General features: G+C 36.5%; 1 protein-coding gene across 5 annotated transcripts in view; it reads left to right on the top strand.

Annotated features, from left to right (window-relative positions):
• CORIN (corin, serine peptidase) overlaps nt 1-21,980 on the top strand; it is a 130,336-nt gene that overhangs the window by 68,800 nt on the left and 39,556 nt on the right. For 3 of the 5 annotated variants that reach the window (XM_072037646.1, XM_072037644.1, XM_038177936.2), the window contains 6 exons: nt 1,472-1,585; nt 8,485-8,592; nt 11,957-12,067; nt 12,978-13,094; nt 16,285-16,383; nt 21,272-21,503. In XM_072037646.1, the coding sequence (XP_071893747.1) occupies nt 1,472-1,585; nt 8,485-8,592; nt 11,957-12,067; nt 12,978-13,094; nt 16,285-16,383; nt 21,272-21,503 (781 nt within the window). The remainder of the gene's footprint in view (nt 1-1,471; nt 1,586-8,484; nt 8,593-11,956; nt 12,068-12,977; nt 13,095-16,284; nt 16,384-21,271; nt 21,504-21,980) is intronic. The other 2 variants (XM_072037645.1, XM_038177937.2) reach the window with 2 other exon arrangements.

Genomic DNA, 21,980 nt, shown 5'->3' on the forward strand with positions numbered 1-21,980 from the left:
TTGCTTTTGAAAACAGATTCCATACTGAATATATATATATACATATATATATATTTTTTTACTTAACATCTTTATTTTGCATCATCATATAATTTTCAATTAATATCTTTCTTTACCTGTGTGCTTAATAATAATTTTCTCAGACAATGTTTTTTAAAGGAAAGGCTTTGGATTTGGGTTTCTGTTACAAGGGATTGGGTATAGACAAATTATTGGTAATCTGTGTCTATATATTTTAAGTACCTTGAAGGACTTGATTCTGAAGCTGTTATGAGTTTCCTCTCTCTGAACACTGTGGCTCTGCAAAGGCTCTGCATATCTGTTGGATATGCTAAGCTCTGTGGTGGTTCTTTTTCATCTCTCTAAGTATCTCAATTCCCCATATATTGAATAACACTGTAGTGGTTTAACCCGGCCGGCAGCTAAACACCACACCGCCATTTGCCCACCCTTCCCTCTCCCTCTCTGGGATGGGGAAGAGCAATGGGAAAGTGAAGCCCATGAGTTGAGATAAAGACAGTTTTTTAAGACAGGAAAATACTAAAAACAATAATAATAATAACAACACTGATGATAATAGTACTACTACTAATAATGTGTACAAAACAAGTGATGCACAATGCAATTGCGCACCACACGCTGACCAATGCCCAGCCTAACCCCGAGCAGTCTGGCCCTCCTCCCCTGGCTAGCCATCCCTGTATATTGTATATTGCATGATGTCAGATGGTATGGAATACCCCTTTGGCTAGTTTGGGTCACCTGTCCTGGGTCTGTCCGCTCCCAGCTCTTGCTGCACCCCCAGCCTGCCCGTTGGCAGGACAGAGTGAGAAGCTGAAACGTCCTTGACTTGGTGTAAGCACTGCTCTGCAACAATTAAAACATCAGCGTGTTATCAGCACTCTTCTCATCCTAAGCCAAAACATAGCATTCTACCAGCTACTAGGAAGAAAATTAACTCTGTCCTAACTGAAACCAGGACAAACACTGATGATGGTCTTCTAGCATTCTGGGAGTTATAAGGATATTTGAAGAATCCTTCCCTATAGAAAGCATCTGTGCTATGACATTGTTAAGACTTTACTTAGTAACTTTGTGCCTCAATGACTAGGCTGGGAAGATCTATTTGTTGTAACTGTAGTTGGATATTTCATCCCATGCATCTATTTAATGGAAAGAGTTTGTTTAATCCTATCCTAAGATCAGTATTAAAAGAGTTAATCTGAGGAGGTGCTTTTTAGAGACAAAGATAGATTGAATCCTACTGATTAGCTCAGTCTAGATACATGTTTTTTTAAATAACAAAAGTTAGATGAAAATGCCAGCTTGAACTTGCTTGAATTTGATTAATTTGAGGTTTGTTGCTTAAGTGTATCAATGAAGACTCAGTCTTCTAAATATCTTTCATTTTTGCTTATTTTTTAACATATATCTAAAGTTTAATATATATTCTTTCTTTCCTCTTTTCCAGCACTATGTGGAGGAGAGGAGAGTTTTTTGTGTGCCAGTGGGATCTGCATCCCAGGGAAATTGCAGTGTAATGGCTACAATGACTGTGATGACTGGAGTGATGAGATCCATTGCAGTAAGTTTCTTACATCCTGCAGTGCTCTCTGAAAGCACCGAATCCATTCAGGGAAGCCCAAAAGCTAAAGTAGGCTATTGGAACAGGATAAGAGCTTTGCACAGTATTTGCATATATTGACATTTGGACTTTCTCAGTTGCCACTGTTTAACTTTGCTCACTCTTACTGCAGATTGTATTTCAATCTATCAAAATTTATGCTTGGAAACAGATTTCATTAGCAGTTAAGAACTGCTGAGATTTCTGAAAGGAGCTACATGGAAATATTTTGGGGCAACTTTTTAAAAATGGGTCAGTGACATGCCAAAAAGAACACTTTTAATGAACTGAAAACTGTTAGGTATATCTTTTTCGTAGTCCTTGGCACTAATTAACTTTTCATGTTAGATAAATTTTCATGCTTTTCATGAAAACGTTTCATGAATTTGCTTGAATGAAAATTTGAATAACATTAAAATGTTTGTTAACCCTGGGGGATGGAGGAAAAGGAGTATAAGAGACTATCAGCAGGTTTGGTTTAGAGTAAATGTATTGAGGGGGTATATGCAAAATATTCCTGGGTATAAGCAAATGGCTCAGTTCTAGGCTTATTTCTGCTCCATTAATTGCTGAGGAGCTGTTTTGTCCACATAAAGTAACCAACAAGGACTGGGAATACAGATGGAGAAGAATATTTGGACTCTTTAGCAAACAAACTTTTGCAGCAGACGACTGATACGGAGCAGAAATTACCCAGAAATACAAGTATTTCTACTACTCTCGTGAAGAGAATACATGAGACTCCTCACAATTTACATGATTGTTAGGAGATCCTGAGTCAATTAGAACTGTAAGGAGAGTTTTTTACAGTTACTTCACAAATGAGATTAAGAGGCTTTTAAAATCAAATGGTCAAGTTTTATTAGAAGGTAAAGAATAATAATTATTTAAAACAGAAAACTGATAAAGAACTGATAATAAACATGATAAAGCAGAATAGAAATGAAAAGGATTTACAAAGAAAACTGCCTTTGCTTGCTGTGGCCTTCAGGTTGGGTCTTTTATACAAGCTCGAGTCCAGTCAACTCTGGAGCTCTTTTGCTCAGTCAGTTCTGCTCTGTCCTCTTTTGCCCTTGGAAGGTTTCTTTCTCTATCATAAATGTTTTACCTTTATGCCTTGTTTGAAAATCAAACCATTTAAATTAATCATTATTTCTGAAGGAAATTAATGTGGAAAAACTTAGTGAGGAGATCTTATTGTTACGAAAGGCAGTATTTATCATAAACAAAACAAAACATATGTCATTCATTTGCAGTCATTCTCATTGATTTAATTTTCTCAGTGTGTATACAGGTGGTCTGGTTAAGGTCTCTTGTGTTTGATAGGGAAGATGAAAAACACTTGCTTTTTTATCATCTTAGTGTCATTTTGGTTTCTTCTTTGGCAAAGAAAAGTTAATCTTCAGATAAGCATTTTACAATCCTAGGGAGCGAGCATTTTTTGGAAAACTTTTTCAAAAACATTCCTGAAACTCACTTTTTTTTTTTTTTTCTTTCTTCCCATGTGTCTCCAGGGTTGGTCTTGATCTTTAGGTCAAGCTGTTCTTTATCTTTTTGCTGTCAGATCATTTAAATGAGATTGCATTTACACTGCTCTGTAGCAATTAACAAACAGCATTCCTTTAACACTTGTTCTGCTCTTTCTTTTGATGTTGTCACGCATACACACATTTAATTTTATGGTTAATTCATGCTGATCTTAATATTTCTGTTACTCATCTCTTTCCTCCCACAATTTTGTTAAAGAAAAGATAGCTGAAGTAATAGCACAGCAGCCTTCTTGTTGGCTACTTTAGGGCTAATTCCAATGCACCTGATGGGTGCATTGATATTTGGTTTTAGTGCCTTGATCATTCTATGTTCATTCTATGGAGGGACCACATGACAAGAGATGAAGCCCATTCACCTCAATACCTTTGGTCTTAAAGGTACTGCTCAGTCATGTTTGAATCATAATTTCCACAAAAAAATTGGTTAGAAAAGCAAGTGGATGTTCCCCCTGGAACATGCAGTTTCCTGTTGAAGCTTCCCTAATTTGCAATCCCCCAAAAATGTAAGGACTTCTTACATTTCTTTTAGATGCACCAATCTGAAGAGATGTCTCTGGTTTCTAGTTATGAAAATACGTGCTTCAGTGACGGAGTCATCTGTCCCTGTGCAGTTGACTTCTTTTGAGCTAAATGTCTAAAGTGGCTCTGCAGAGAATCAGCTGGGAGAGTCTTCTGATGTATGATTCATCTGATTTGAAGCAGATATTTTGGACTGTATGCTTTAGAAACTAAATTATGTAGATGTCTACAAGGTTGTGTGAGGTGAATCTAACAGTTGTGTCTCCTTAGTCTTAATGTTGAAAATTATATATGTTATGAAATGTACAAACCTCTAGTTTACATCTTTTTTACATCAATAGTTCTTGCTGGATTCAATGAATTGATTACTTTTCTACTCCTGGCTCTTGGTGTGCATTTTTCTCTTCTGTGGTGGGTCATAAGTATTATGCAAGCAATAGTTAGGCTTTAGCACAATCAGTCCCTCATTTTGAAAGTACAATGTCATTTATTATGACTTAGAAATGTCACCTTTTTACACAGCTGTATCCCAGATCTGATACTTAGGCTTTCAACATGCTGTTTATGCCATTTATTCTGTGACCTTGTGCAACGGATGGTACCAACTGAGGAATCAGAATTCAGGTCAGCCAACTATCACGTAGGAATGTGAACAGGAAAGAAACTGTAACACTGATCTACAAATACATAAATTATCAGTGCTGAAACCTGGAACTCTCAGAAAGATCTTAATGAGTAAGTCTGACACATAATATAGCAAATGCAACAGTCTCTCTTACATCTCTCCATCCCTCAGGAGGTTATATGATGCAGTAGTGAAATGCTGAAAACTGGGTATGTGTGAACAGAGATCTAAGGGTTGCTGAATGCAAAAGATTGGCTCGACTTCAAAATATTCTTGGGTTTAGTGGAGTATGGAATAGAAATTTGTGTTTTATCTTGGCTTGTCCCATCATGAACAAAGTTTAAGTTGAGCCTGCTAAAAACACAAGGTGCTCTTTTTCTGATGGAAGTAAGTAGCTGTCTATATATTATTGCCAATACCTTAATGAAAATGTATGTTAAGACTGTTAGGTTTTCTGAAACTAGATGATCTTTAAGGTCCCTTCCAACCCAAGACATTCTATGATTCATATTCACTTATTCAAAGTGAATCTTATTTCCTTGAAAGGAAACCTGTATTCTTTTTCTTCACCTTGTGTGGGCCTGAGAGTTGCCATTAAGGCACATGCAAGACAAGGAAATGATCTGGGACAGCCAGCATGGCTTCACCAAGGGCAAATCACACCTGACCAGTCTTGTGGCCTTCTATCATGTGACTGCATCAGTCGACAAGGGAAGACTGACTAACAACACCTATCTGAACTTCTATAAGGTCTTTGAGACGGTCCCACATGACATCCTGATCTCTAAATTGGAAAGAGATGGATTTAAAGGGTGGACTATTTGGTGGATAAGGAATTGGCTGGATGGCTGCACCCAGAGAATTGTGGTCAATGGAACTGTGGTCTAAGCGGAGGCTGGTGATGAATGGTGTCCCTCAGGGGTCTGTCTTGGAACCAGTGCTATTCAATGTCTTTATCAATGACACAGACAATAGGATTGAGCACGCCCTTAGCAAGTTTGCAGATGACACCAACGTGGGTGTTGCAGTTGATACAACAAAGGAAGGGATGCCATCCAAAGGGACCTGGACAGGCTTGAAATTGGGTCCATGTGAACCTAAAGAAGTTCAACAAGGTGAAGTACAGATGCTGCACCTGGGTTTGGGCAATCCCAGACATGAGGGCCGACTGGGAGAAGAACTCATTGAGAGTTCTCACTCACAATGAGAGAACACTCATGCGCTGCTGTGTGACCTGATCTATGTATTGCTGCTCCATCAAGGGGATTGGACTAGATGATCTTACTATGAGGGTGGTGAGGCACTGGCACAGGTTGCCCAGAGGAGCTGTGGATGCCCCGTCCCCGGTAGTGTTCAACGCCAGGCTGGATGGGGCTTTGGGCAGCCTGGTCTAGTGGAAGGTGTCCTTGCCCATGGCAGAGGGTTGGAACTGGGTGGTCTTTAAGGTCTCTTCCAACCCAAGACATTCCATGACTCTGTGATTCTGTGTTTTACGTGTCACTGCTGCAGCTACAGAGGTATGAATGTAAACATGAATGGGGGTATGAATGGAAATTAAACAGTGAATTTAATGAGAGGAAACATCATAGTAAAAACAGCTTTTTTTCATTTGCAGGAGGAGGAATAGAAGGATAGAAACTGTCAGAGTTGTGAACTGATCAATAAGGATAAAGGATGCCAGAGTATTTCATGCTGTTTCATATTCAAGACAAATAATGTTTAGAGTTTTACTCTCAAATGGCTATTATTCTCACATGAAACTAGAACATACATATTTTAATTTAGTTTGGTTTTTTTGGTATTTACTGTTTCATGCCTTTTATTCTTTTAAAGCTAAACTAACGATTGACTGCAAAACTCATGGCCTAGCCATAGTATTGTGCTTCATCCCCTGAAGCATTGTCCTATAAATTATGTTTGGACTTTCTAAGAGATGTGAAACTAGTAGAAAGTATAAATGCTTCTGTGGCAGAAGGACTTGAAGTGATGCATGTGTTCATGTTCTAGAGCTGAGTCTGTAAAAGCCTTGAGAAACACAGCAGTTAGAGCACTCACTTAAGAGAGGGAAGACTTGGCCTACATTCATGTGGAGGGTTAGAAACCCCACTGCATACCTTCTGGGAGAGTGCTGCACCTGTCAGTGTGTAATATACTTAGAAGCACATATTTCTTTCAAAGCTGGATCACTGTGGAGTCATGAACGCAGGAGTCTCAAGCCAAGAGCTAAACAAGTGGTAACTTGATTCTATTGCTTAGTGTTTGAGCAGCTCAGCTGAGGGGACAAACCTGGGTTCCAGTCCCTGTTCTCTGAGCAATTTCTGTGTGCAGTCCAGGAAAGAGCTTTTGTGAAATACCTAGGTGTCCCAGTAAGAAAGGACACAAAGAACTTCCTTGGCTGCAGTGGTGTAGCTTTAACACGAAGAAGGGATTGTCCACCCAGTTGTTATATAGCTTGGGATTCTCCCTTGAAAAGCTAGAGATGAAGGAAAAGCCTTTAGGAGGGCAGTGAAACCAGGTCAGTCATTTCCCAACTGTGTACTTATAATAAAAAGTTATTACTCATGGGACCAGGCACCATCTCCGCTCCCCTCCCCTCTCCTTCCCTCCCCTCTCCAGTTTCCTAACTACAAAGTAGGTCCCGTGTTTTTTCTGAACCTGATATTATTTACATGTTTTACGTATTCTCAGAAAATATTTTTCAGAGCGTTATTGCAGGCTTCAGCCATGGTCAGAAAGGCTAAACCTGCTTAGGGTTGGCAATGCTAAGAATACCTTGATAAGAAGGCATCAGGCCATCTTCCAAGTTCAAAACTGTGTCAGGAATAGTTAATCTTTTGAAACCACTGTAAGATCAATGGCAGGCTCAAAAGCAGGGTCTGGGGATCTTGATTTTGCTGTGAGAAGCTTCAGCTCCACCTAATACCCACCTCAGGTGCTCAGGACTATCCCAGTAATTTACCCCCATGACATTCATAACCTTCCTTATTAACTTTGTACGTATAATTAAATATTTTGGTCTGTACTGTAACCAGGGCACTTTTTCTTCAGCCAGTGTTAGGAAGTTAGAACTGTTTACCATATTTTTTACATGTATGGAAAAATATATTTCAATTATGAAAGGCAGCTGTAAAACATAATCACTCAGATCAGAGAAATTAATGTTATTTATATGAAAATGGATTATTCTGGCTGACTCAATAGTCTTTGATTCACAGTACTATGTCTGGATGTGGATGATAACATGAGCAAACAAGGTCTCTTACTTGACTAGGAAAAGCTTTACTTAAAAAAATAAGATCTTAAATAATTCGTGTCACTTTTATGCACAAGCCATATGATGATGACATATAAGATGTCAATGCAAATGAATGTCTTTCTTCATAACTTGATTTCCTAAACAGTTGAACAGTATTTTATCCTTGAATATATGGTCATGATGAGATTTTGGGTATATTTTTCATTCTAGAAACAATGGAGCCCCTCACTTCCTCCCACCTTACAACATGTTCTCATTCTTAATTTCTTAGTCTTTCCAACACATCTATTACAGGAAAAGACATTCTGTGTTCCTACCATAGACATAACCTGGGATCAAATCATCTGTGCCTTGAAATCTTCTAATGAACATCTTGGTCAGCAAGATTGCAATGACATTCTGTTTTCTCACAACTCATATAACTCCTTGCTTTTTTACCAAGTAGTAATCTGTAACCAGAATGAAATGTTCCAGTTCCTTAGTATATCTTTCATTATTTTTTTTCCTTCCACAGCTTGAATAAATTTTGAGTGCTGTCTTTATGGTCTCGAGAAATTTCTCCCAGATGACTGACTTGCATTTATTAGTGTGTGGAAGACAAAAGGAGAGCAAGAGAAATCAAACATACTTTTTATGGTACAGGGATTTCAACCACCTCTTAGTATGGAACATATAGACAGAAAACAATTGATAGAAAAAAAATGTCTAAAAATTGCTTTTGATTTTTCTTTTTCTTTTTCTTCTGTGTTTGATTCTAATAAGCTGGTACACACTGAATATTATTTCAGACCTATAAATTGTATGGTTTCTCTAGCTAATGTTGTTTAAGTCAGTAAATTCCAGTGTTTATATTTTAAAAGAAACCAGCCCAATGTCATGTTAACATTTTACAAAAAAAATTGTTTTGCAGACTGCAGTGATGATGTATTTCGTTGTAACACAGGAAAATGCCTCAATTACACCTTTGTATGTGATGGATATGATGACTGTGGAGATCTCAGTGATGAACAGAATTGTGGTAAATAAAAGCTTTACACTTTTCTAAAGTATTTAAGATAGCACTATTGTCTAAGATGGTTATAATTTTCCTTAAACTACTACAAGAGTAGTATACCCTGATGTTACTTTCTTTGGGAAAAGTAAAAACAGTTCACAATTTTTTATATGCAATTTGGAAAGGTTTAAATGTAGAGGCCTGGGTTAATCCAAACCTTGGAACGAACGGTACTTTGTCACTGCTTTGTCTACATCCCTGTTTGTGAAGTGACTGACCTCACCAAGTAATAGACCAATGATAACTCTGGTCCTCTTCTTGCTGTTAACATACTTAAAAAGCCCTTTTTGTTGTCCCTTACAGTACTGGCCAGCTTCAGCTCTAGTTGAGCCATTCCCTCAATGGTAATAGCAGTATTGCCTAAGATGGTAATCATGACAAACAGCCAGTGGTTTTCAGCATCTCTATACAATGGTGAACTGCATCTCTGTAGTCCTCCTGTTGCCTGGCCTTGTTTCTGCTGTGCATACATTTCCTTTTCTAAGTAAATTCTAAAAGAAGATCCCTGCTCAGCCAAGGCAGCTTTCCGCCCTGCTTTCTTGACTTCTGAAACTTTGGAATTATCTGCTCCTGCGCTTTTAAGTGATGACTCTTTAAAAGTGATCAGCATTGATTAAGTTTTCAAAAAGGTCCTTCAAAAATACCTTCAGAAGCAGATTACCAGAAGACCTCACTAAATAGTTCCTTGAGCAGCCTGAATTCTGCTCCTCCCATATCCAATGTCAAAGTTTTGGTGCAATCAAGCCTCTCCATTACACACAGTGCCACCTCTATTCCTTGCTTCTGAGAAGCCCATGACAGTCCATCACAGAACACCATTCACAGGATTCTTTCCACCAATTCTCACTTACACCAAAGATTTTGCAGCTCTGGGACTGAGCCAAAGCTTCTTGCTTATTCCTTATGCTGTATGCACTAGTGTAGAAACATTCCAAATGTGCTCCAGTGTACTCAGCACGTTGTGGAGCAGACTGAATGACCTTGGTAGCACCCCTTTGAGAAAAGTGTATCCCAGCAGCCACTGTCAGGCCTGGTGTTGTGTGCACCATCCTGTGAAAAAAACAAAACAAAACAAAACAAAACAAAAACCAATTGTGCCAGTGACACTGGCCTTGGAGCCACATATAGATATGCTGGATCTCTTTCTTCCATATTGTTCCCTGCAACTGGAAGGATAGAGGAAAATACTATGCGTGTTCCTGAACCAATCAACTCAAGATTAACTTGAGTTGATTTTGCTAGCTTGACTGAATCTGACTGAGACTAAATCATAAGAGGGATTACACTTGTGATGCCAACAGTTTCACAACTGAATTGTTTTTATGTTAGCTTCATTGCAAACTTGCATGTTTTGATGATTCAAATCTGTTTCTTTCACATTCTGTTTTTAATTGACTTTGTATATTCTGCCTCACTGTATTCGTCCTGCCTGTATTTGTTGTCATAGAAGAAAAAGTTCTGCCATAAGAAATAATTATCTTCTTGTGCAAATATTTGGAAACTCTGAACGCCTTATTTTATTTTCTTCTAACTTTTGCTCCTAGTAATGTACCTAAGAAAAATTGTTAACTTTAAAATAATTTTTTAAAGGTTAAAATATTATTTTTCATGTTTTTTCTTTTGCTTTTCTAAGAAAAAGCACAGTGGATTTCAGGACTAAAAATCAACATTTTTTTTTTTTTTTCAGAGATTTCTTTTACGTTTCTTCTCCAAATAAAAAATACTCAGTTTTTCATTACTTTCAGTTGGTGTTACTTTTGTGTTTTCTTTCATAAACTTGCTTTCCTGAAAGACTTTGCTTAATCTGACTCCTAGCATTCCTATGTTGAGATAAATTTTCTATATAAAATTTAAGATCTAACATTTTGTACAGGCTATAAAAGAGTTTCAGAGCAGATTTGGCAGACTGGACTGTGTCTGTGTTCCCTATCTATTTTTATGTAAAGTTAGTCAGAATTGTCTTAACTGGCTGAAGAAAACTGTATAAACGAACCCAGCTGATTTTGCCCTGAGTGGGAGGGAGTGAATTAATCACAGACTAGAGCAGCTGTTCCTGGAGTTAATGCTGGACCATGGTACAAATCCTTTTCCCTACCAATTTATCTCTATTTGCAAGACATTTTGAACTTGTATTATTTATGAACATACAGTAATATTTACAATACTTTATGTAAGGCTAAGCCATGGAGTTTACCTTTATCCTTAAATATTACCATTCAGGCACTTTGTGAACAATTCAAGTACGTCTCAATGGCAAACTGCAGACAAGCACAAGCTTACTCTGCTCATGCTCCAAGCTTATTAAAAAATTTGTGATCAGGGCTGACATTATGATGACATCATGGTGACATTAGTAAAATATATATACTAGTACAGACAAAGCCATGTTAGCCATGTTTATTAAGCTTCCACCAAGTTCTGAGTGGAGGTAATTACTTCTGCTTGTAATATATATTTTGAGCGTTTCCTTCTTGACCCATGTTAGATTTTTACAACATTTTTGAAATCCTTACTGTCTGTGTGGTCAACACTGTATGCTTCATACTTAGTATAGCTGTGAATTGGATTGGAGAGAAATGGAAATGTCAGAAATCATCAACCCACACCCTCCTTCTCCTCCCACTACTAATCCTTTAAGAAACTCTACACCAAAGCTAAAGTGCAGGTATAGTTAGATAATTATTACTCCTTTAAGCCTGTCAAACATTTTCAACTATGTGTATTTCCTTTACACAGCCTACTCATTAGAATAATTTTCTTTATTTGTGGAAGCATTTGGGTAAAAGGAGTAAGAAGATTGGAATGCTTTCGTTTTAGATCATTCTTATGAAAAATTCTGTGTGTATGCAAAAACATAGCAGTTTTTGAGTAGGTGCCAAACGTTAGTTGAAAACTTTTTTTTTTAAAAAAAAAAAAACTTTTTTGTTAGAAAAATAAAGGTTTGGAATGATTTTCTCCAGTAGCAACTGAAAACACTGGATAACTGAAAATCTTCTCATGAGATGGAAAACCAGAAGATGTTTTAATCCACTTGATAAATCTTAGCATCTTGTTTACTTGCAAATGGAAACAACTGTGCACACGAGAGATAGAATAAATGCATGACTATCTAAGTAGAATTCACTAAGTAGAATTCAAAACATGTGTAACTTATCTGCTCCCAAAATCTGCAGGTATATAAAAACTCTTATTGTGATTTACTAATGCATAATGGCTAAGTAGAAAGAATGATCAGTTTATAGGCACAGCACAACTGATAGTAGTTTATTATCTGGCTGTGTTGTTTGTTTGTGTGCTTCTTTTGGTCTTACTTTTACATTTTATTTAGATTGTAACCCATTGACACACCATCAATGTGGAGATGGGAGATGTATAACAGCTGATTGGGTGTGTGATGGTGACCATGACTGTATAGACAAATCAGATGAAATCAATTGCTGTAAGTTCCTTTAATCTCTAAATGTGTTTTGTTTTGTTTTGTTTTGTTTTGTTTTATTTTGTTTTTTCTTCCCCTCTTTTCTCTCTTTGCTTAAGAATCAAAACCAAAATTTAAGTACACATACATACTACTTGTAAGGCAAAATCATAAGCTCATTTGATTTAAGAAGTTTGCAATTAGCAAATGTTCCTTCTGGTTGTAGCAAATTAAATGTTTTTTGTCATTGTTGAGAAGTACCAACGTTGGCCTGTGTTTCAGCCTTTTGTTAATAGCAGATTTGCTTTTTGTTAATTGTAGTGTTCCTGTTAAAGAGTAATGAATGAATGTATATACCCTCTTAAACTGTAGGCATTTGTAGTTTGTGACAGCTTTCTGATGTGTTTGTATGCTACCTATCACACCTTGTTAGGGTTTGGACTTCTGCCTGTTTCAGCTGTGATGATATATACCTGCACAAGAACTACACTAGAATAATGTTTGAAATTGCAAAACCTATCATGCAGCTTTGATTCTAGTATCTTGCTGCCTTTTAGTGCTTGATCTTGCAACTGCTGTCCTACAATTCCCCCTGAAATCTAAGAACCTAATCTAAATAAGGGAATATAAACGTGGGCAAAGAAAAGGTGACAGAATTTTTATGTGAGCTTTTTTTTTTTCCTTGAAAACAGCTGAACATTCATCTCAGCCTGCTACTGATACCTGACATATACAGTTTCAGTCCTTGTAGTTAAAAGATCAGCACAGCTGTAGGCTATTGAATGCATATTTTACATATAATGAAAAATGTCTTGTGACCTTCAGTACTAACTAGTGTTATCAACTTCTCCTAAAATAATTTCATTATGATGTTCAGAAATAACTGAGACCTTTATTAACCAACATTAATGAAGATATCATTTTTTTCCCCCAGCTTGTCATAGTCAGGGTCTGGTAGAGTGCAAAAATGGACAATGCATTCCCAGTGCATTCCAGTGTGATGGAGATAATGACTGTAAAGATGGAAGTGATGAAGAAAACTGCAGTGAAAGTAAGAAAATTCTGCATTTTACTCTTCCTACAGAACCTACCATTGACTGCTTTATTCCAAAGTGCCTTTAGCTAAAACTGTTTGTCAGATAGACTTGCCTTGCTTTTTAAATAACACTTGCTAAAGCTGGCAGGTCTTTGCATTCACAAAGGAAATTGTAAGGTGAGTTTGATTAGTCCTTAAAAAAAAAAGTTGGAGAAATGGAGGTGATGTTTACCATAACGTTGGGTTATCTGACTGATCAGCTGTTACTTGAAATAAATAAATATATATTCACATTGTCTACAGTGTTTAGAAACTGCTGTCATAGGAATTGGTGTCATCTGAGGAGGAATTTTCTCAAGAAAATACTGTTTGCATAAGAACTTGTGAGCCACAGAAAAGAGGTTTTTGTAAGTAAACTGATTATTTAGTGTGGCTGAAAGTAAGCATGTGAGAATGTAGCTTTTCGCAGCTACTTACTAACTGTCTTATGATGGATTGTGTGGGGAAAAAAAAGGAAACCAAGAAGTTTCCTGAACCCCAGACCATGGTTTTCCAAATGCTTTTGTCCTGAAATAGACTTGATTGTCATGTTTTTAGCATTTGAAAGTATTTTTCATGTATAATTCTCTTGCTCCCAGTTGAAGGGTAGGTTCAGATTGCAGCCTTTCAGTGAGAAAATTTTTCAAGCATTTCCATAATGACTGCTATTTTTAAGAAACATAAAGGAATTCAATTAATTTAGAAAACTCTAGTGCTGTCAGACACAGTGGTTATAGGACAATCTATTCAAAAGATACATACATGGTGTGATTACATAAGCCTCCTTTCCTTAGGAAAGTTCTTTGGATCCTCCTACTCTAGTTTAAACATCTACATTCCAAAATAAGTTAAAACACATAAATTACCATCATTCTTCTCTGCAGTTAATGAAGATGTTGAAAAAAGGTCTTTCAGGGAATTTCTTTCAGATCTGACTGTCACAATCTAAAAAACTGAGAATGAAGTTTTGTCTTTATTTTTGACCATCTAATCTCACAAACTGCTTGGAATAATTTTCTTCCTTCCTGATGACCATCCACAGTTTTATTCTATGAATTCTATGACCCTCTGTTTCTCTTGACTGATAATGATATGTACATTTTTAATGTGCAAGAAATGAGGCAGGAGAATGAGATAAACAAGAAAGTAAAAAACTATTCAGAGAATTCCAGAAGCAGCCATTTCATTTTTTTTTATTTTTTATTTTTTTTTTTAATTCACGCAATATAAGACTCTTAAAATTATTTTTCCCCATAAAGAGAATTTCATTGGCACTGTGATGCATGAACTGGGGTAGAAATCAGTAATGCGTTTCTCACTGCTTTTTGTCTCTATGAATATTAAAGAAATAATTTTAAAAAATCTTTTTTTGGGGGAGGGAGGGATATGAACAGATGCAAATTGAAGGATACTAAATGCAGAGGAGTAGGAAGGGGTGATAATTATGTTGACAACGATCTCACTATATACTAAAGGAATTTTCCACTTTGCATTAAACTGCAAAACTTTTTAACACAAACATTTGTCTTGTTTTCCATTATTCATTTCTCAAAATGCAAAAACCTCTTTCTAGTATTTTGCAATATTCCATAAGCAGAAATCTTCTTTTCAGCAACTGTATCCTGTTTGTTCCAAAATTACCTGAGAATATATAGACAGAATTTGGACTTCATTTTGGTTATGCCTCTTTAGTTCCTTGTATAGTTCTTGAAAAGGAAGACAGAATTCCAGTTTGTAAATTTCTTTTGTATTTCTTGTGTATATATGTACTTGATTTCAACAAATACAGAAAATGTCATAGGACGTACACTAAGTACAAAGACTTCTCTGCTCTGCAAGGTAAAATATTTGAATATGCTTAGCAGAGGTAACAAAGTTATGGCTAAAGTGATCTGAGACAGGGTAGAGTGTGGTTATAGAAGTACAGTATTGACTATGTTAGAATCAGAATAATCTACAGGGAGTTTTAAGGAGTTGTGAAGCTCTTCCACTGCAGGATAAGAAAGAGATGGAGCAAACTTTAAAAAAAAAATTTTAATGTGAAGATTTGTGATAGCTTTAGAAGTCAAAAAGTTGTTCCTACCTTTCCAGTTTGATTTTGCAATCAAAAGCTCCTGTAAAATAAGATGGTCAAATGCTACAACAAAAGAAAATATCTGCATTGCTTCAATAGATGAAGGGAAGTAAACACACATAATTAGGAAAAATATGACTACATCACCATTATTTCTTTGGGGCAAGGACCTGGTTTCTTCAGCATCTTCTGTATGCCCAACATAAGGATGTCATGATTGACTGATTAATATTCATGGACAGTACTGCAATAAAAATAAATAAAATAAACTATTAAAAATAGAATAAATAAATTCAATAAATAATTTCAATATTTTAAAACAGGATGAGATGATAAAATACAAACTAGTCAGTCTCTACATACAGGAATGATAAATTAAATTTACTAATTTTGCAAGAGTCGTGTGAAAGAGAGAATTTAATGTTTTGGAAGGAAGTCAGCACCACTATGAGAAAGACAAAAGGCAAGAGGTTTATCAAAGAAACTAGCTACCAAGGTAATTTGTTCATAAACTTTTTGATGAAATGCTGTTTTTGGTTATTCTAACATCCATCTTCAAGATCATTAGAGTCTGGGGAAGGTGCGTGTGTGTTGTTTTTTGTTTTTTCACTAACCAAAGATGGGCAATAAAGCTTCAGCTCTGACAACCTTTCTTTAGGATAGTTTTTATTGTCCACCAAAACAATCATGAAATGAGAAGCAGATCAGCTGAATGGCACTGGAGGATAATTCCCAGAGGATATTCTCTTTTAACTAGGACCTATTGTTCCCTTTGAAATCCAATTTCCATGACCTTTCATACTCTGCCACAGGCAAGATCATGGTAGATGGCTTTCAGAGATCCATAGTTCTTCAGGGTTTGGGAATATAAATTGTCATATTAAGCAGAGGGTCAAAGAAGCGACATCTGGACATTTCTGCACACTTTTCTTCCTTACAACACTTATTTACTGTACTTGAAATGCTGTAGAGTACTTATTCAACTATGTAAAGGAAGTAACTAATTGTTATGAGTCTCTCTGTATTTTCTCTTCACTATAGTCATTTTTATTAGTCTGGTATATCAGAATAGTAAATTTCTATTTTCCTCAGGTCAAACCCTCTGTCAGGAGGGAGACCAGAGATGTACTTCCTGTCCTGATACCTGTGGAACTTCTCTCTGTGAAATGAAAAACAGCCAGATAAACTGCAGTAAGTAGGTTACATGCTTCATACTGTCACTCTTCTAGGGTGTTTTAGAGTACAATGAAGATGCAGGGTAGGACGAAGTAAGTAATACTTTCATTTACTATTTAATGTCATATGTATAATGGTTAACTGTTTAAAAGGGCAAGGCGTCATGCGTCATAAAGCTCGATTGTAGGTGTACTAAGAGATAATGTTTGACATTGAGGTATTTTTGCCTTCTGTGAATTTTTGATATGTTCTTAATGAATATTTACAGTTACGCTTTTTGTTAACATTAACATTCTGTAAACAACAAAGTGTAAGTGTAAACTAGTGATTTATTTTAAAAATACAAGAAAGCATGACACTGTGTTTAGTGGTCTGGAGAAGTTTCATCCCTTTTCCCAGGAAAGAATTACGATATTCAATCTGGCTAAACTAGTTATTCTTCTGACCAATATGTATTGTAGGGGATCAGGATCTTACATGCTGTGTATCATCTTTCTTTCTATGTCCTATATTATACCACTCTGTGCAAACCTACTGTACCCACTGTGCACTTACTTCTGAGTGTGCAATGCAGCACTATGAACAGATACCCAAGAGAAGTCAATTTTACTTGATTTTGAAATTAGGGAAGAACTGAATTCAAAATGATTTATGAATCAAAACTTGGTGATATATTACTAGAATCAGCAGTTCAAGATACCTCACCACATGGGCAGAGCAAGCTTGCCTTTGCTTAAATGTGAATGTGTAGACATGTAATATAATTGCTTTGTTAACCTGAGCAATACCTACTGGAAAGTTTGTTTTGGTACTACCAGATTGTTTGGATAATGTTACCATGTTGCTGCATTACATTAGGTAGAATCCTAGAGTAGATAGGTTGGAATGGACATGTGGATGTCAACTTGTCCAAACTCCTGATCAAAGCAGTGCCAACTAGATAATGTTGCCCAGGACATGTGCTGTTGAATTTTGAGCATCTCCAAAGACAGAGATTCCACAATCTTCCTGGTCAATAGAGCATTAGGCCTCCCTCATGGTAAAAACCTCTTTTCCTTATGTGAAACTGGAATTTGCTGGGTTCCAACTTGTGTCTTTCACCTCTCATCTCACCTGTGTACTTCTAATAGTCTGGCTCCACCTTCTTTGCACCATCCCATTAGGTAATTGTTAACAGCAATGAGAGCTCCCTTTAGCCTTCTCTTTTCACGGCTGAACAAACCCTATTTTCATAGCCTCTGCCTGTATATCATAAGTTCCAGTCCCCCAGCCTTCTCAGTGACCCTCCACTGACCTTATTCCAGTATATTAATCTCTTTTCATGGATCAGGGAGCCCAAAACCACAATACTCCAGATATGCTGTCACCAGTGATGAATAAAAGGGAATTACAGTCACATATCTTGTCATATACAGCAATCAGAATTATCAGGCATGATTTTTCTATTAGAAATCGATGCTAGTTGTTCCAAGTCACCTTTATTTCTTCATGTGCAGATGTCTTCTTGAACAATTTTGTTCCATAATCTTTCTGGAGACTAAGGTTAGCCTGAGTGGACTATAGTTCTGTGGATCCCTTACTTGTCATTGTTAAAGATGGATATTATGTTTGCCTTCTTCTAGTCATGAGATTCCATGACCTTTCAAAGATGATAAAAAGCCGACTTCCAATGGGGTTAGCCAGTGAAAACTTGGACAAAAAAGATATTGAGTACCTTGGCCATGGTCCTGGTCACTAGGTCCCTTGCCCCACTGAGCAGCAGACCCACATTTTTCCTACTTATACTTTTGCTGTCAATGTACTTACAAGAGCTCTTCTTGCTCAGTAGTTTCATTGTTCTGTCTGAGCTCCAAACTCCATCCTTGTATGCCTTGGAAATGTCTCTCTATTCCTCTTTTTTTTTTTTCTTTTTTTGTGAGATCAGTCATGAGATCTATGTTCAGCCATGCTGGCCTTTTCTGCCACACTTGCTTCACCTTGGAATGGGCCCTTGTGTTCTGAGGAGGCTCTCCTTTAAGGTTAAACCACAGTCCTTCAAGAAGATATTGGTATAGTTGAAACTCCCCACGAGTACCAGGGCCTCCAAAACCATGAAGCATCTTCCAGCTACCTAAGGATGGGTTCATCTACCTCTTCCTGTTTTGCCAAGATGGTCTGCAGCAAATGCCTACCATTGACATCACTTGTGTTGGTCTGTACTCTGATCCATATCCTTAACCAAATTATCCAGGTGAGATGGAACCTTCCAAAGTGATTGAGATAGATATATTTATTTATTTATTTATCTTGTCTGTTTTCCTTTAACAAATATTTAGAAAGGGTTATGAAATAGGAAGGAAGGTATCCATATACTACAAAACTAATAACAACCTACTTCATTTTTTATTTTTATTTTTAAACAAACTTATTGAAAGGTTAATCATTTAATTTTTCTTGCTTAGAATCTCAAATAGCTTCATTGAATTATTGCAGTCATTTTCTCCTCTGTGTCTTGCAATTCACAGATATATTATCTCCCACTAGAAATTGTCCCCCTTGTGGTGAAAAGGAAGCAATTTATCCTGGGATACATACACTAGTTAAGAAGAAATCAATTATATTTAGTGGAAATGTTTCCTCATCATATTGTGAGGAGCAGTCTGTCATTCTCAACAAGATTAATGCATAATCTGAATTAGACTCCTAGATCCTCTCTCTTTTTCCCTTTCAGTCCACTAAATATGTAATTGTTTATACAAAACAGAATAAGAGAATTTGGGAGAGATTTTTCTTGTACAACATCTGGAAGTACTATTGTCTTTCTCCATGTTGCTTTTGCTGTAAGACGAGAATTACTTCATCTTCAGTAAGAGATGAGAATTCCCATGGAAATTCTCAGTTTTGACAAAGCAGCATCTTCTGACTCAGATAAATCTTTTGCTGGAAAATTCCTGGCTAAGAATAGGACACATTTCTCATGTTATACATGTTGAATATAATGGATGTTCTCCATATGTGATAATTTCAAATCGGTTTAGGCTGGCTTTGTAATGCAGTTAGAACATATTTAGGATAACAGAACAAATATCTGAAGGTCTGTGTGTGTATAAAGACAACAGATCCAGACTCTTTCCAGTTGTATCCAGTGACAGGACAAGAGGCAATGGGCACAAACTGAAACACAGGAATTTCTGTCTGAACATCAAGAAACTATTTCTGACTGTGTGGGTAATTGGAACAGGTTGCCCTCCCTTCCCAGGGAGGTTGTGCAGTCTTCATCCTTGGAGATATTCAAAAGCGACCTGGACATGGTCCTGGCAAAAACAAACAATTTTAGGTGAACCTGCTTGAGCTGGGGGTTGGCCCAGATGGCCTCCAGAGGTCCCTTCCAACCTCAACCATTCAGCAAAATGTCCCACTGAATTCTGTCTAAACTGTAGCTGGGAGATCTCAGATTTGCTGTGGGTAGACAATACATCCTCATATCTTGTATAATCTATGATGCTACTGTTTGGAACTAATTCCTGTATAGCAGGTGGAGCAGGATAGGGCAGTAATAAAAGCATGGAAATATTAAAAATGGGCATATCTTGGTTAGTTAGGGTAACATGCAATGGATTCTATCCCTCATTTCCCACCCATTAAATTGTACTAATACATGTATATACTATCCATAGAGCAGCAATATCTCTGGAACCATGAGGATAGTTATCAGAAGGAAAGATTAATATTTGGGGTACTTAAATTCAGTCAGATGTTCACCTGTAGTATATGTTCTGTTTGTTACACTGATTGATGATGTGGGAGATTGGGTGTAAGATTCAAGGTTATTCTTTTCAAACCTATAATGATACTTGCACATAATGTGATAGAAGCTTTCTAAACACAGTGTGAAAATTGTAATGATATTGAGAATATGTGAAGACCTATCCTACTAGATTTTCTTCTAGAATTCACCTTAGCCATTACAAACATGAGGCATAACAAAAGAGAGAAACATTTGTATATTTCTCCCCTTTAGTCTTGAATAATATTGTGTTATAAAAGCACCTAGAGTATTGCATATAGTTTCATGTTCACTTGGGTTTTATCATGGAAAAACTGGTGAACATATAATAAGTATGTACACATCAAGAAAATATGTTTACTGGGGAAAAATCAAAACACAAAAAGGAACTGATCTGAGTAGTGCTGGGTCACTTCCAGCTCAGGATATTCTATGGTACTGTGAAATTCATCATGAAGAAAATGGATGCTGTATGAGTAGAACTGTTGAAGAATGATGTCTTTGAACAATTTCATTCACTCCAAAGCTGAGACTAAGTGGTTTGAGACAACAGAAATAGTTTAGTATTGGCAGTATGCAAGAATTTAGCAGAGGGGAAGAGCTGTATCCAAAATGAGCATCATGTTCCTCATATTAGAGAGGTAAATACTGAGATTATAATAGTGAATGTCAGTCCAAGAAATACTGGCCAATTCTGCTGATCAGCTGAACGACTGACCGTTGGATCTTCTTTCAACTTCCTCTCAAAGACCCAGCTCATTGGATCACACACTGTGCTGGCAAATGATATTAGCAGCTGTCTGGTGGAGAATATTAATCATGTTAAGATGCATTTTCTTCCAGTGTAGGCAAATATATACAGTCTTTTGATAACAAATGCCTTTTTGAATAGTACACATTTTTCAAGGAAACTTTTCTCATATTTTAAAAGTAAGTAAAATTAAATTTCATTTAGAAATGGAATGTGAAGTAAATGTCATATCAGTCTCAGTACTAAATTGAATTTCAATCTAAACTGAAGATAAATTCTGTACATTGCTTTCTATAGCAATGGAAAATGGAAAAAAATATTTCTGACTGCAGATTTGGAAAAATATATTTTTTTAAATTTTATTTATTTATTTATTTTTGTGAAAGGTCAGTGCGAACCAATTACTCTGGAACTCTGTATGAACTTGCCTTACAACTACACTAGTTACCCAAACTACCTGGGCCACAGGACTCAGAAGGAAGCCTCTGTCAGCTGGGAGTCTTCTCTCTTCCCAGCCTTGGTTCAGACCAACTGCTACAAGTACCTTATGTTTTTTGCCTGTACAATCTTAGTACCAAAATGTGACCCCAATACAAATCATCGGATCCCACCTTGCAGGTACTATATGATACTTAATTTAATTCTTAACTGACTTTGTCTATCATATTCATTTTTCTCAATTTTCTGCCTTCACTGAAAATGCCAGAGATTTTGTTTTGAAATTTCATATCAAGAGCTAGAGAATCATATTTTATAAAAGCATTAAATGCAGTTTATTACATGTGTGCCTAGTTTCTCAAAACAAGGAGAGGAACACCAGTTCTATTAATTTTCAAAATGCACGCATGGGGTACTTATATGAAGCATTTTCCATTGTTTGTTTGATTAGAATTGCAACACTATAAAGGGTGTTTAAACATAGGATTAATTAATTAATTTGAATTGGAACATAAGTTTTTTAAATATATATTTTTGTGCATTTATGTCATTTATTTATGCAAAGCCATAGCCAAATAATATTAACAAAATCTAAGATTTTGATGCATAATTACCTTTCTAAATTGGAGTGTCATAAAGCATATGTTACAGTTTTGC

Source organism: Anas platyrhynchos, chromosome 4 (genome assembly GCF_047663525.1).
Source record: "Anas platyrhynchos isolate ZD024472 breed Pekin duck chromosome 4, IASCAAS_PekinDuck_T2T, whole genome shotgun sequence".
NCBI classification, from domain to species: domain Eukaryota; kingdom Metazoa; phylum Chordata; class Aves; order Anseriformes; family Anatidae; genus Anas; species Anas platyrhynchos.